This window comes from Salvelinus sp. IW2-2015, linkage group LG30 (genome assembly GCF_002910315.2).
Source record: "Salvelinus sp. IW2-2015 linkage group LG30, ASM291031v2, whole genome shotgun sequence".
In the NCBI taxonomy this organism is placed as follows: Eukaryota; Metazoa; Chordata; class Actinopteri; order Salmoniformes; family Salmonidae; genus Salvelinus; species Salvelinus sp. IW2-2015.
In genome coordinates, this window is record NC_036869.1 from 8,571,653 (window position 1) to 8,586,807 (window position 15,155).

The 15,155-nt window shown below is 43.2% G+C and overlaps 1 protein-coding gene across 1 annotated transcript in view; it reads left to right on the forward strand.

The window, feature by feature from the left end:
- Positions 1 to 535: 535 nt before the first annotated feature.
- The window catches only part of LOC111954807 (PHD finger protein 14), a 139,105-nt gene continuing 124,485 nt past the window's right edge, over positions 536 to 15,155 (forward strand). Inside the window, exons 1-5 of the mRNA XM_023974716.2 lie at positions 536 to 646; positions 1,462 to 1,578; positions 2,552 to 2,878; positions 2,973 to 3,403; positions 4,039 to 4,186. Of these exons, the coding sequence (XP_023830484.1) occupies position 646; positions 1,462 to 1,578; positions 2,552 to 2,878; positions 2,973 to 3,403; positions 4,039 to 4,186 (1,024 nt within the window). The 5' untranslated portion in view covers positions 536 to 645. The remainder of the gene's footprint in view (positions 647 to 1,461; positions 1,579 to 2,551; positions 2,879 to 2,972; positions 3,404 to 4,038; positions 4,187 to 15,155) is intronic.

A 15,155-nucleotide genomic window follows, 5' to 3' on the forward strand; every position in this document is an offset into this window, starting at 1 on the left:
TATTTCCACTTCCACATTTCAGACTTTATTGTCCCTTACGAAAAATATATCAACCCCTACAAAAATGTCCATGGAATATAATCCACATAACAATGTCCTGTTGCTGCAGGATTATTTTCATGCTGTAGCAACCTGGATCAAATTAAGATCCTACATCTGTAGATGTGTCAGACAGAATGATGGTGCCAATGTGAAATACTGACAGGACTCAGCACTTTGGCTTACCATGACATCACTGGGACTCTGAGGTGTATTTCATCCTATCAAAGAAAATACTGCCTACAATGTTAAACAAATATTTTTATTGACTATTGATGGTCCTGGTCTTATGTCCGTATCTGTGTCAAATGCCATTTAAAAAAAACCTCTTATTTGTGTTATCTCGACATTCTCCATCCTCGAGAATTTACATAAATCTTCTTCATCATCAAAGACAATTATACGGTTACCAGGGTTACAACATCCCTACCAGACTATAATGAACAGTACTGTATGGTGTACCTGCAGGTTATAGTAACCAGGGTTACAACATCCCTTTGTGCTGAACGTCACCACTTCTTGTCGCAAACGTGGTGCGCATAACATGTTTTGAGGAGGCGTTCTTTGTGCCATTGTTCAATCAAGTAAAAACGAGAAAACGGATAAAGTGAGTGTTATTTTCAATATAATGCACATTTGACAGAAGAAAGTAGCATGCTTTTATGCAGAAAAAAAACATTTTCCGAAGAGAATGGATTAAACATACCTACGGTCCGTTCGAGTCATTGCTAGCTAGCCTCACAGTTGACGGCTGTTTATTTTGCTAACGTAGCTATCTAGCCAGCTCTTAATCAATTACGTTATCTAATTAGCTAGCTAACTACATTGTAACAGTTGTAGCTATGTTTTTGGATTATCTGTCAAAACATGTGTTCTGTAAGCTAGCTTTAGCTAGCTAGTAGCTAACAGTCTAGCTAGATAATTTGCCAGTTAGTTAGTTAGCTATCTAGCTAGCTAGCGTTATCTCCTTAATAATTGAATGGAGAAAGCTAGCGAGCTAGCTTCTCTAGCTATATCCCTGCAGGACCAGCTAGCTGTGTTTTACATGCACTGCATAACAATATGCACTCTTGTCTCAACAAAGTTACCACAGACAGAGATGTGCATTGCTATGATTACCAACACCACAATACCGGTGCTTGCATATGCTATATTGTCTGATCCCCAGACCATGGCAAATACTGTAATATGTATTTTGATCATTCCAAAATAACAACAAAGCAAGGCAGCTGAACATTTGCAGCAGAATAAATTATTTATTTTGTTTGTTTTGAGCTATTTGTAATCATGATTTGAATGTATGTTTGCAACGTTCAGTACATTAAATGACGACCCAGGCCATGCTTTGAATTATAATGGTGGGGGTGCTTTTCTTCCATGGCACTGAATCCCCTCTCCGCTCTTCTCCTCCTCTCTCCCCAGTGGACCGTGGTTCAAAGCGCAGGCAGGTGAAGCCTCTGGCTGCCTCTCTGCTGGACGCTTTAGATTATGACAGCTCAGATGACAGCGATTTCGAAGTGGGAGACGCAGATGCCTCAGGTAACCAACTGCAGTGAGGGTCCTCTTCCATCCACTCCTTTTGTAAATTACACATTTTCTTCCACCACACATGCAGTTATTTCCTTTTATGTTGCGATTCACATCATCTGTCAGCTCGGATAGAACTGGAGAGGAGAAAGGTGGAACTCGGAATTAGGCCTATCTTCAAACCAATTTGAAATGTCCCCAAAAGCAAGTCAGTGGTTTCTCTTGTAGACTAAGCTACTCATAGTCATGAATGCTCTATTTAGCTGTGGCTTGAATAGCTTTGAATGACACTTCAATGTGCAGCTGTGATATTGTCTCCACCAAGATTCTCTGTCCGGTGTGTCTGCCAGTGCCGCCCCACTGTGAGGTGCAGGCGTCCCGAAGTATAGATGAAGACCTCATCACCCTGCTTGTCTGTGTCTGGTAGCGACCTTGTAGAGTGGTGTGTTTCTCACTGACTCCCTGCATGATCTAGAGACAGGCTGTGGCCACTGAGGCGACCTCGACCTGCCACTGTCTGCCTGGGCTGGATTTATCGCTCTGGTCGGCCCTGAGGTCTCTATCCATCCTATCTGAAATACACACACACTGTGGCCAACAGCTGATAATGAGATTCTACAGTACTGTGAATTTTTTTATTTAACCTTTATTTAACTAGGCAAGTCAGTTGAGAACAAATTCTTATTTACCTTTTACAATGACTGGGCTCTGTGGTTTTGATCACTTGACCTGTCAACTGAGGCCTTGAAATCCAACAGCTCTTGTTAATCTGATTGTTGATCTGCATTGCAGATTAGAGAGATTAATTCACCTTCGCTGTTATCGCTTATCAACATGATTTGATCATAACAGTCCTTCAGGTCATGTTTATCTTTAAGTGTCTCAATACAAGAAAATAACATCAAAAGAGAGAGATTATGACAGCAGACATTCTTTGCTTCATACTCCATGTTGAACATTCCTTCTGTCCTCTCCCCTGCTCTAGGGTCAGAGGGTAGTGCCATTGGGAGTGATGAGGAGGAGGAGGGGTCCAAGGAAGAGAGCGCTGCTGAGGACTCTGACAATGACAGCGGCTCGGACAACATCGGCTCTGCAGCGGACGGCATCGATGAAGAACAGACCAAGGAGCTGACAGGTGACGACACCCCCACTGAGGAAGAGGAGAAGACCAAGGAACAGCAGCTGTCCTATGACTCTAGCACCACCCCCACTAAAGACCCTGCTCCATCAGGGGTGCCCAGGGGCCGACGGAGGAGAGAGGAGAAGGCCTCGGACACAGAGGCTGGGAGCGGAGGAAGCGGGAGTGGCACAGGTAGGCTGTTTTAAAATGTTTTTTTTTAATATTCATGTTTTGAAATTATGTTTTTGTAAACGTGACCAATAAAACCCCTTGAACTTTGATCCAGGTAGTGGTAATGCGCAGGACGGAGGCTCAACAACGGCTGCCACACAGGAGCCCAAGAAGTGGAACCTGCGTCGGAACCGACCCATGCTGGATTTCACCACCATGGACGAGCTCAACGAGATGGACGACTACGACAGTGAAGACGACAATGACTGGAGGCCCGCCGCCGGCAAGAAGAAGGGCAAGACGGCGGCTGCCCAGAAAGGAGGGAGCGAGGGAGAGGAGGACGAGGAGGACCACGACGGAGGGAGCGGTAGTGATGATGACGACGACAACGAGGATGACGATGGTGGTGATGAAGATGAGAATGAAGAAGGGAGCAGTAGCGACAGTGATAAAGAGGTGAAGAAACCCAAGAGGAAAGTGAAGAGCAGCAGTGTGTTTGACGAGGAGCTGACCAACGACAGCATGTCACAGGGAAAGAGCAATGAGGTAAATACAACGTCATGTCCTTGTCCTCAGTATCACAGTTTGTTGTTAGCAAACTGCCTCAGGCCCTCAGCATTTAGGCATATCGTGTAGTCGTGAAAGTTGGTGGAGAAGTTTTCATAACTTTCTTAACCCTTCATTGGATCAGGTGTGTTAGCCAGCCCAGCACTATGTTGCTATGTGCCACAGAGTTATATAATCCAATGAGGAGATTGGATGGTATCAGAGTGAGAGAACCACAGAGACCGCTAGAGAGCTACAGCTCTGTGTTCGGYTAATCGACTTAGCTTGGAGTCCATCAGTGTGAATGAGATTTAGCCTACTATTATCTATCAGTAATGATCTGTGGCCAGAGGAGAGGGGAGATTGTGAGACGTTTTAGACTTACGACTTGGACAAACTTTGTTTGCAGAGGCCGGGAACTTTATTTTTGGGGACCGGTGCATACAAGCATATTAGAATCACACGTAACCGTGTGTTACATTCAAACACAGAGATAAAACTACTTTTTTTTTGATAAATTTAACCTAGTGAAAAATAGAATGTGTACAACAGCCCAACACAATGTAGTGTATACAGGTGCATTTATAATAGTTTTACTGAAACTTTACTGCGTCTCCCACTTCCTGTCTACCCAGGATGCCTTGCTGGAGCGTGCCCAGACGTGGAGTGCGGCGGCCCAGAGGATGGAACACATCCTGATCTGCTGTGTGTGTCTGGGAGACAACAGCGAGGACGCTGACGAGATCATCCAGTGTGACAACTGTGGTGTGACCGTACACGAAGGTTAGCAGCTCCAGAGAGCCAGGCAAAAATACTTTGAACCAGGGTTGTCTCAACGTCATCTGTTGTTTCTTTTCAACATACTGACGTTGGCATCAATTGAACTTTTGGTTGAAAATGCAAAAAGTGGTCAAAGTACACTAATTTCAACCAGATTTCAACCTCAAATCAACGACAGGATTTCAAGGGTTGATTTATTTCAAGTAAAATTCATGTTTGTGGACACATGACTAAATAGCAACCAAAATCAGACTTTGGTCAGGTTTTTGCCTGGAGAGGTAGCCTTTTCTTATTCTATGGTAAGCACAGATCAGAAACATTTAGAAGGGCTAGGACTACATTGGTAGCTGTTCAGGTTTGGGTCAGAAGAAAAACATTTTCTGTCAAGTCAGAGATTTAAAGATGAGGTAGTGTTTGCGTGCCAGGCTGAGGTTACAGGAGTTTTGGTTGCAAGTTCCAAATACCCACAACCAGAAGCAAACACAAAATAACCACCCCTTCACCGTCCACCCAACACCTAAACATAAGCAGAGAAACCAGCAAACCAGAAGTGCATTCTCCCCATACAGTCCTGGCCTGGGGAACTAACAGACTAACCCTCTTCCTCTTCATCTAGCGTTATTAGCTCATTATGTCTCCCTCTGACTGGTTGGAGACAAAATCAATGGCTCCTTAAATCGTCTGTTAGATGTGGCCTTCTCCTCTGGACAGGCGTGGTAACCCTGCCCATGCACACAACTGATCAATGTGACAGCTATAATTTTCAATTACGACCACTTTATTTATTTATTTGCAGATGTTTTACTGATTTTTAAGGCCCCTAGAAACGGAATGTACGCACCCATGTAGGCACGTACGCACACACCATGGCCATTGGCAGCACTAAATCAGAGGGTAACCTTGAAAGAGCCAGAGTCTTTCAAGTGCAGTGTTGCAAGTCAGTCCTTCGAGCAACACTCACACAGATGCTCTTAGGAAGAGACAGTACGCACACACCCCACTCAAGAATCATGGGAGAGGAGCACAGGCCTAATCACCAATGATGTATGAGCAGAAGTACTGTAGGACACTAGGAGCTGGTTCTACGTTTATCTCCTTCTATCTCTACACACACACACACACACACACACACACACACACACACACATCTCCCTCCCTGTGTTAATATTGTGTTCCTCTGAGACCTGTCTAATCTCCATGAGAAGAGGCAGAGCAGAACAGAGGGGACCGTGCTGAGTCAGGGATTGGAGAGACCAGAGCAGAACAGAGTTGACCAGGCTGAGTGGTGTGGCAGTCAAAGGGATTGTGAGGAGACCAGAGCAGAACAGAGTTGACCAGGCTGAGTGGTGTGGAGTCAGGGATTGGAGAGACAGAGCAGAAACAGAGTTGACCAGGCTGAGTGTGTTGGAGTCAGGGATTGGAGAGACCAGAGCAGAACAGAGTTGACCAGGCTGAGTGGTGTGGAGTCAGGGATTGGAGAGACCAGAGCAGAACAGGCAGAAGGAGCACTTTGAGGCCAGTTCTTAGGTTGTGTTGTTTTACCAGGTAGAATAAGTGACTTTTCTCAGGCGATCTGGTCGTGTAAAACGTTTCTGGTCATTTACTGTACCTGCTACTTCATAGGTTTAAAATAAACCAACTACTTTGGATTTTGATGAAGTTGCATTGTTGATATCAAGGATCAACAGCTGGACTATTAATCTTTGTGCCTATTATCTGTACCGTAGTAATGTATTAAGGTGCCTGATCAAACAATGCATATTCCTGTTCTACTTTACTACAGGGCCACAGAACAAGTTGTGCTCCATAAGAAAATGCCCAAGCTACAAATGTTTTTGCTCGTAGTAACATACAGGATCCAATGATTTTTGTCCTCCCTATATATATTCTGTCCATGTATTCCTAATGTCTTGCTCAATTACAGTTGGGAAAGAATTTACCATTTACCAACCAGACTTTCTCTGGCTATTACAAAATCAATTGAATCGGAATGGCCTTGTATTACAATCTTTCATTTTCTTTCTGTTGCAACGAAGAGAGCGAGAGGATGCACATTTTGCAAGGCGGGGGGGAACTACACAAATGCAACAGTGGAAGGAGAGAGATGGAGAGACGTAGACAGTGAACGAGTGGAGGGGGATGGAAAGAGGGATTGGGAGGACTGTAGAAAATGCACAATAAGACATGCATACAAGTTGGAGGACTGTAGAAGAGAAAGATAGCGACAAGGAGGAACTCTCTCCTTCATTTGCCTCGGCATGGCATTTTCCCCTCCCGTGGTGGAGAGGGGCAGGCAGGTAGGAGTGTCGTGGCCGCCCCCGACTGAACAGACATCTGTTCCATACTGAACACTGCCCCTCCCTCGCCAGCCACTTCTTAGACACACACACAAGGCCCTCCTTCGCCAAACGCCTCCCACCCTTGGGTGCCAGCTGCGCCATGGTGCCAGGCGCCCTGAGGGAGAGGGTTGGTCCCAAACAGCTGCCTCCATGTCACAACTGCTCACCTGCAGCCATGCGCAGCAGCTTGGAAAGGTGACCCTCCCCCCCCCCACCACACACACACACATGCGTACCTACCCACGCAGCAATGCAGAACCTGTCATGTGCATGGGACGGTGCTGGCATGAAATTGAAAACAGATTCTGTGCCTAGTGCCCCTCCCACCCTAAGGAGAAGAGAGGAAAGTGAACTGGTGTTTTGCCACCTCAGGTGTTTCAACTGTAGTGGAAGGAGGAGCGGATGCTAAAGCAATGCAAGGCTGCTACTGCTGTCACTACTGTATAACTGTGACCTAGCTTGTTCAGTTCCTCTTGAGATTCTATGGGATTGTTCTGTTAGCCTTTTTGGCTGCAACTAGCTCACATATAGCTCAGGGTTTTGGGGTCAAAAGGTGCTGGGTTGTCCTCCATCCTCCTTTCTCTGGGCTGTAGAGGAACAGTGCTCCTAAAAAAAACAGGAGGGTGAAGCGGGAGAACAAGGGATGGTAACAGGAAAGCGGAGAGAACAAGAGAGGGATCGTAAGGAAGAGATGAGCTGTCATTATATGCAGCTCAGGTGAGTCATCCGACCACTTCCTCTCGTCTCTCTGCTTGACTCCAGAACTCTTTGTTCCCCTCTTTGTTGTGCGGCACATTCCCTCGTTCAGACACTCCTCCTCAGACCAGAGGAAAGGAGTGATGGATGAAAAATGAAAGGAGAAGATGCAGGATGTCCAGTGTAGCGAGGGGAAGAGATCAAAAGCCCCGGTGAACACTGAGCAGAGAGCCAGTTGTCCGGACAGACAGAATGTTTCTCRTACATATCAGCCATGTACTATGCAGACTAGCTCCTTTTGATTAGCATGGGCTAGTGTGTGTGTGTGTGTGTTGTGTATGATGACAGACATCATTAACTGCACCACTGTCTCTCTCGATCTGCTTTATGTCTTCTGGACTGAAGCCTAAATGCTAATTCTAGCTTTTCAGTAGCGAAGACAGTCACTTGTTTGTTGTTTTTATGGTCCTTTGCAATTTCTTTTCTTTTTCGTCTTGCAGTTTTACCATTTCAGCAGTGTAATGGTATCCGGTGTCATTTTAAAGCAGCACGGCTGTTAAAATGCTCTCCCCTAATAAAGAACATTACATTGTCATTAATAGGCTTAGCCTGCGTCCCAAATGGCACCCTATTCCCTACATAGGGCTCTGGTCAAAAGTAGTGCACTAATAAGGAATAGGGTGCCATTTGGGACGTGTACTCATTCTACCACCAATTAAATCCCTGTGCTATTGATTTCACTCCCTAACGAGTTCTGGACCGTAAAGTTAATTATTTTCTCAAATGTGCTTAATTCATTTAGGCTCCGCTGTTTGGGCTTATTTGTTTAAATGCATATTCAGTAGAATAAAAACATGTTTGGGAGGGATGTTTTTTGTTGTCGCTGCAATGGACATCACATTTAGCAGTTCAAACTAATTAAAAAGTATGAGATTTTTTTTTTCTTTTTTTTCTCCCGTTTAAAACAAACTTTTATTGTGTTTTACATCCTTGGGCTAAACACTGGTGAGTGGAGTGTACTAAGCCCAGACCTAGAAATCACAGCTAGATTTTTTAAGAGGCACTACTAGGGCTGTTGCGTTGACCGTAATACCGCCACACCGGCTGTCACGAGTCATGAAGGATGTCAAATTCCACGTGACCGTTTAGTCACGGTAATTGGGTTTCTCCAAGCTCTGATAATGCTGCTGGTCATTAGTAGCCTACCAAACTTGCTAACTGCCTGGTACTCAGCACTATTTTGTCCCTCTAATCACTCTGACATCAAATGCAAATGTATCAAATCTAATCAAACACTCCAGCCTAGCTGGCTGGCATGAAAATTAACCACGTGATAAGCGTCCTCAATTCGTTATTTAAGTGCATAGATGACATGTATTTTTTCCCGCTGCCCCTGTTTCAATACAGGTGCATGATAATGGTATATTCTAAAGCAAAACAAATTTCACACATTCAGTACCAGTCAAAAGTTTGGACTCACCTAATCAAGGGTTTTTCTTTATTTTTACTATTTTCTACATTGTAGAATAATAGTGAAGACATCAAAACTATGAAATAACACATATGGAATCATGTAGTAACCAAAAAAGTGTTAAACAAATCAAAATATATTTATATTTGAGATTCTTCAAATTAGCCACCCTTGATGACAGCTTTGCACACTCTTGGCATTCTCTCAACCAGCTTCATGATGTAGTCACCTGGAATGCATTAGAATTAGCAGGTGTGCCTTGTTAAAAGTTAATTTCTGGAATTGTTTTCCTTCTTAATGTGTTTGAGCCAATCAGTTGTGTTGTGACAAGGTGGTATACAGAAGATAGCCCTATTTGGTAAAAGACCAACTCCATATTATGGCAAGAACAGCATAAATAAGCAAAGAGAAATGACAGTCCATCATTACTTTAAGACATGAAGGTCAGTCAATCTGGATAATGTCCAAAGCTTTGGAAGGAGAAGGGCACAACGGCCGCTGGCCGCAAACAGCATGGATTTTTAAGGGTGCATTACGACCACACAAAGGGGAATGTCGGCTTGAAATTCTAAGCATTATCAAGTAATTGTCAAATTGTGAATGAGTGACTGTTTGTACAGCATGGGCAAAAACAAAGCAAAGCTCATGCCTTTTCAAGGTACTTTTTTCAAATCATCATTTGAGTCGCATCATGCAGCCTTACAATGTATTAAAAATCAAAACATATAGCCCAATGTTTGTAGAACAACTAAAGTTACATTAATAACTCTAAATTAAGCATATAGGAGTACCTATTTCTTTGTTAATCACTCAATATAGAATAGCCGCATGTGCGCACTCCCTCAAATCATTTGGAGAAAATATCCTTTCTATTTTATTCAGCTTTGTTCATTTGTATTCTTCATACTATAAAATAATACCATGGAATTCTAAGCAAAGCTTGTCTGCTAAATGAACTAGTGTAGCCCACAGCCATTTGGCATTGCCACATCAGGACCTAACATAAGGACAACTCAGAGTATGCTATGCTGTTCTTATGAAATAGACTACATTTTCTTCATATCATGTTTCGTCAGACCTGTCTAAAATAAGTAATGGATTTATTGTGAAGGTGTAGGCTATATTACATGGATTTATTAGCCTTTTGAAAATGTAGATGTTCCGAAGGTCTGCATCAGTCGTTTGTAGGCTGTGTGGAAGCCAAAAGATGCTGAATGTGTTTAACTGTCAATTACCGTGAGACCGACAGTTATTTGCTTGCCAATCACCGGCTGCCTAAATGTTGTGACCGCCACAGCCCTAGTCCTTACAATGACCATATTTGTAGAGTGGGTTTGTAACTGGGTCTGGTGTGTGTCGTACTGTAATAACTGCAGTAAGAGACAGTTGACTGTGAACTGGTCTGTGTGTGTCGTTACTTAATAAACTGCAGAAAGACAGTTTGTACTGTAACCTGGTCTGGGTGTGTGTCGTACTGTAATAACTGAGAAAGACAGTTGGCTGTAACTGGTGCGGTGGTTGTGTCGTATCTGTCTAATAGCTGCAGATAAGACAGTGTTGGACTTGTAACTGGTCTGGTGTGTGTCGTACTGTATATAAGCTGCAGAAAAGATCAGTTGACTGTAACTGGTCTGGTGTGTGTCGTACTGTAATAACTGCAGAAAGACAGTTGGCTAACTGGTCTGGTGTTGTGTCGTACTGTAATAACTGCAGAAGACAGTTGAACTCGTAAACTGGTGGTGTGTCGTAACTGTAATAACTGCAGAAAGACAGTTGACTGTAACTGGTCTGGGTGTGTGTCGTACTGTAATAACTGCAGAAAGACAGTTGGTCTGTAACTGGTCTGGTGTGTGTCGTACTGTAATAACTGCAGAAAGACAGTTGACTGTAACTGGTCTGGTGGTGTCGTACCTGTATGATAACTGCAGAAAGAACAGTTGACTGTAACTGGTCTGGTGTGTGTCGTACTGTAATAACTGCGAAAGACAGTTTGGCTGTAACTGGTCTGGTGTGTGTCGTATGTAATAACTGCAGAAGACAGTTGACTGTACTGGTGTGTGTCGTACTGTAATAACTGCAGAAAGACAGTTGAGCTGTAACTGGTCTGGTGTGTGTCGTACTGTAATAACTGCAGAAAGACAGTTGGCTGTAACTGGTCTGGTGTGTGTCGTACTGTAATAACTGCAGAAAGACAGTTGGCTGTAACTGGTCTGGTGGTGTGTCGTACTGTAATAACTGCAGAAAGACAGTTGACTGTAACTGGTCTGGTGTGTGTCGTACTGTAATAACTGGCAGAAGAGACAGTTGACTGTAACTGGTCTGGTGTGTGTCGTACTGTAATAACTGCAGAAAGACAGTTGACTGTAACTGGTCTGGTGTGTGTCGTACTGTAATAACTGCAGAAAGACAGTTGACTGTAACTGGTCTGGTGTGTGTCGTACTGTAATAACTGCAGAAAGACAGTTGACTGTAATGGGTCTGGTGTGTGTCGTCTGTAATAACTGCAGAAAGACAGTTGACTAACTGGTCTGGTGTGTGTCGTACTGTAATAACTGCAGAAAGACAGTTGACTGTAACTGGTCTGGTGTGTGTCGTATGTAATAACTGCAGAAAGACAGTTGGACTGTAACTGGTCTGTGTGGTGTCGTACTGTAATAACTGCAGAAAGACAGTTTGTGTAACTGGTCTGGTTGTGTGTCGTACTGTAATAACTGCAGAAGACAGTTGGCTGTAACTGGTCTGGTGTGTGTCGTACTGTAATAACTGCAGAAAGACAGTTGAGCTGTAACTGGTCTGGTGTGTTCGTATCTGTAATAACTGCAGAAAGACAGTTGACTAAACTGGTCTGGTGTGTGTCGTACTGTAATAACTGCAGAAAGACAGTTGACTGTAACTGGTCTGGTGTGTGTCGTACTGTAATAACTGCAGAAAGACAGTTGGCTGTAACTGGTCTGGTGTGTGTGTCGTACTGTAATAACTGCAGAAAGACAGTTGGCTGTAACTGGTCGTGTGTGTCGTACTGTAATAACTGCAGAAAGACAGTTGGCTGTAACATGGTCTGTTTGTGTGTCGTACTGTAATAACTGCAGAAAGACAGTTGACTGTAACTGGTCTGGTGTGTGTCGTACTGTAATAACTGCAGAAAGACACAGTTGACTGTAACTGGTCTGGTGTGTGTCGTACTGTAATAACTGCAGAAAGACAGTTGGCTGTAACTGGTCTGGTGTGTGTCGTACTGTAATAACTGCAGAAAGACAGTTGGCTGTAACTGGTCTGGTGTGTGTCGTACTGTAATAACTGCAGAAAGACAGTTGACTGTAACTGGTCTGGTGTGTGTCGTACTGTAATAACTGCAGAAAGACAGTTGACTGTAACTGGTCTGGTGTGTGTCGTACTGTAATAACTGCAGAAAGACAGTTGACTGTAAACTGGTCTGGTGTGTGTCGTACTGTAATAACTGCAGAAGACAGTTGATGTAACTGGTGCTGGTGTGTGTCGTACTGTAATAACTGCAGAAAGACAGTTGGCTGTAACTGGTCTGGTGTGTGTCGTACTGTAATAACTGCAGAAAGACAGTTGACTGTAACTGGTCTGGTGTGTGTCGTACTGTAATAACTGCAGAAAGACAGTTGACTGTAACTGGTGTGTGTGTCGTACTGTAATAACTGCAGAAGACAGTTGACTAACTGGTCTGGTGTGTGTCGTACTGTAATAACTGCAGAAAACAGTTGACTGTAACTGGTCTGGTGTGTGTCGTACTGTAATAACTGCAGAAAGACAGTTGCTGTAATGGTCTGTTGTGTGTCGTACTGTAATAACTGCAGAAAGACAGTTGGCTGTAACTGGTCTGGTGTGTGTCGTACTGTATAAACTGCAGAAAGACAGTTGCTGTAACTGGTCTGTTGTGTGTCGTACTGTAATAACTGCAGAAAGACAGTTGACTGTAACTGGTCGGTGGTGTGTGTCGTACTGTAATAACTGCAGAAAAACAGTTGGCTGTAACTGGTCTGTGTGTGTCGTACTGTAATAACTGCAGAAAGACAGTTGGCTGTAACTGGTCTGGTGTGTGTCGTACTGTAATAACTGCAGAAAGACAGTTGACTGTAACTGGTCTGGTGTGTGTCGTACTGTAATAACTGCAGAAAGACAGTTGACTGTAACTGGTCTGGTGTGTGTCGTACTGTAATAACTGCAGAAAGACAGTTGACTGTAACTGGTCTGGTGTTGTGTCGTACTGTAATAACTGCAAGAAGAGACAGTTGACTGTAACTGGTGTGTGTGTCGTACTGTAATAACTGCAGAAAGACAGTTGCTGTAACTGGTCTGTGTGTGTGTCGTACTGTAATAACTGCAGAAAGACAGTTGACTGTAACTGGTCGGTGTGTGTCGTACTGTAATAAACTGCAGAAAGACAGTTGACTGTAACTGGTCTGGTGTGTGTCGTACTGTAATAACTGCAGAAAGACAGTTGACTGTAACTGGGGCTGTGTGTGTGTCGTACTGTAATAACTGCAGAAAGACAGTTGGCTGTAACTGGTCTGGTGTGTGTCGTACTGTAATAACTGCAGAAAGACAGTTGGCTGTAACTGGTCTGGTGTGTGTCGTACTGTAATAACTGCAGAAAGACAGTTGCTGTAAACTGGTCTTGTGTGTCGTACTGTATATAACTGCAGAAAGACAGTTGGCTGTAACTGGTCTGGTGTGTGTTCGTACTGTAAATAACTGCAGAAAGACAGTTGGCTGTAACTGGTCTGGTGTTGTGTCGTACTGTAATAACTGCAGAGAAAGACAGTTGACTGTAACTGGTGTGTGTCGTACTGTAATAACTGCAGAAAGACAGTTGACTGTAACTGGTCTGGTGTGTGTCGTACTGTAATAACTGCAGAAAGACAGTTGGCTGTAAACTGGTCTGGTGTGTGTCGTACTGTAATAACTGCAGAAAGACAGTTGACTGAGGCCCGCAGTAGATGACGAATGTCCCTCTCGCATCCTCTCTCTCTGACACTTTGGCAGTGTCCTGGGGCCTTTGTACTGTAAATCCGCATACAGATATCGTATAGGCCACAAACTCCTACACTGTTTCCTTCTATCCTCCTTTAATTAAGTATGCCTTCACCAGTGTATACTGAACGGCTGAAATGGCACCTCATTCCTTATATTGAGCATTATGTTCAACCGGTTGTCCATTTCATATACGACATAGTTTAGTCTGTTGCATTAGCTGTAAAGAGTCTAGCCTTTGTACTGTTTGAAGTATATGGGCCTAGTAGACTAGCATAGTCATTTTGTCAAATACCTGCTACTTTTGTCGTTCGTTTGTTTCACGCAGTCCTCTTAGTACAGGGGTGTCAAAGATCAAAGTGGACCGGAGGGCCAAGTATAAAAAATTTAGTCTACAAGTTTCCGAGGCCGGTACTGTTTTCGAATGTTCATGGTTGTTGAAAATTTTTTAAATGACGCATATAAGTCTAGTAACCGTAATTGAAACTACTGAATAACCTAACAAATTATTTCACATTATTGATCAGATTAAATAAAGCAATATTTTCTTATAGGCTCCGTGTCGAGTAATCTTTTAATTTTCAACAGACACAAAAAGAACAAATTTCCTTTATTAATAAAAATCCCCTATAACAAATGAACATTAAATGAAAGAAAACGGTATTGCAAGGCAGCCATCAGTAAGCCTATATTTTCTATTATTAGCAAAAAAGTTGGCTAAATTTACATTCAAAGAAAAAAACAAATAATAAGCAATTTCTAATCATTCACAACATCAAACTGAAATATTTTTATTAAAATATATTGGATTGGATACAATAAAATAAAAGTGCAAAAATCATATAAAATTAAATCAAAAATCAAACTTTGTTTTTAAGGAGAAGTAACATGCAGTGAAAAACAAATATTAAAACTTTCACTTTTTAAACTTGAACTGAGTAAAAACTCTAAAATATGTGATTGCACAGTAATTGGTTCACATTGTTTGAGGTTGAGGGTTTGAATACTTGTGTTTGTCCCATACTTTTCCAAAGTTCATCAAACTGTTCGGGGGTAAGGCTCTTGAGGCTGAGGAAATCCTCTGAGAATTGTATGTGGAGGGTGTTCGCAGGCAGTAAGTCGACTTCTTGTGTGATGTTTTAGTTCAGGTTCATTCAAAGAAACAGTTGTTCACGACAGGTATGGTGCTGGCCAAACTATAGACAACGTTTGAAGGCAGCCTGGATGCGCAGCTGGGGCATTTGTGCCGTAGGGAGGCAAACGGGCGAACTCCGCAGCACCTCACTGCCGATATTTTGGCCCATCAAGTGCATCATTAAAGCATTGAGGTCAATCAACTGCCATTTTTGGAGGTTTGGTTGTGAGCTTTCCACGTCACAGCCAAATGTGGTTACCGAGGCAAGTTCCAACCTGACTATTTTTGTGCTTCAAAAGTCAATAGCAAATCGGTGTCGAAAGTCAGCAT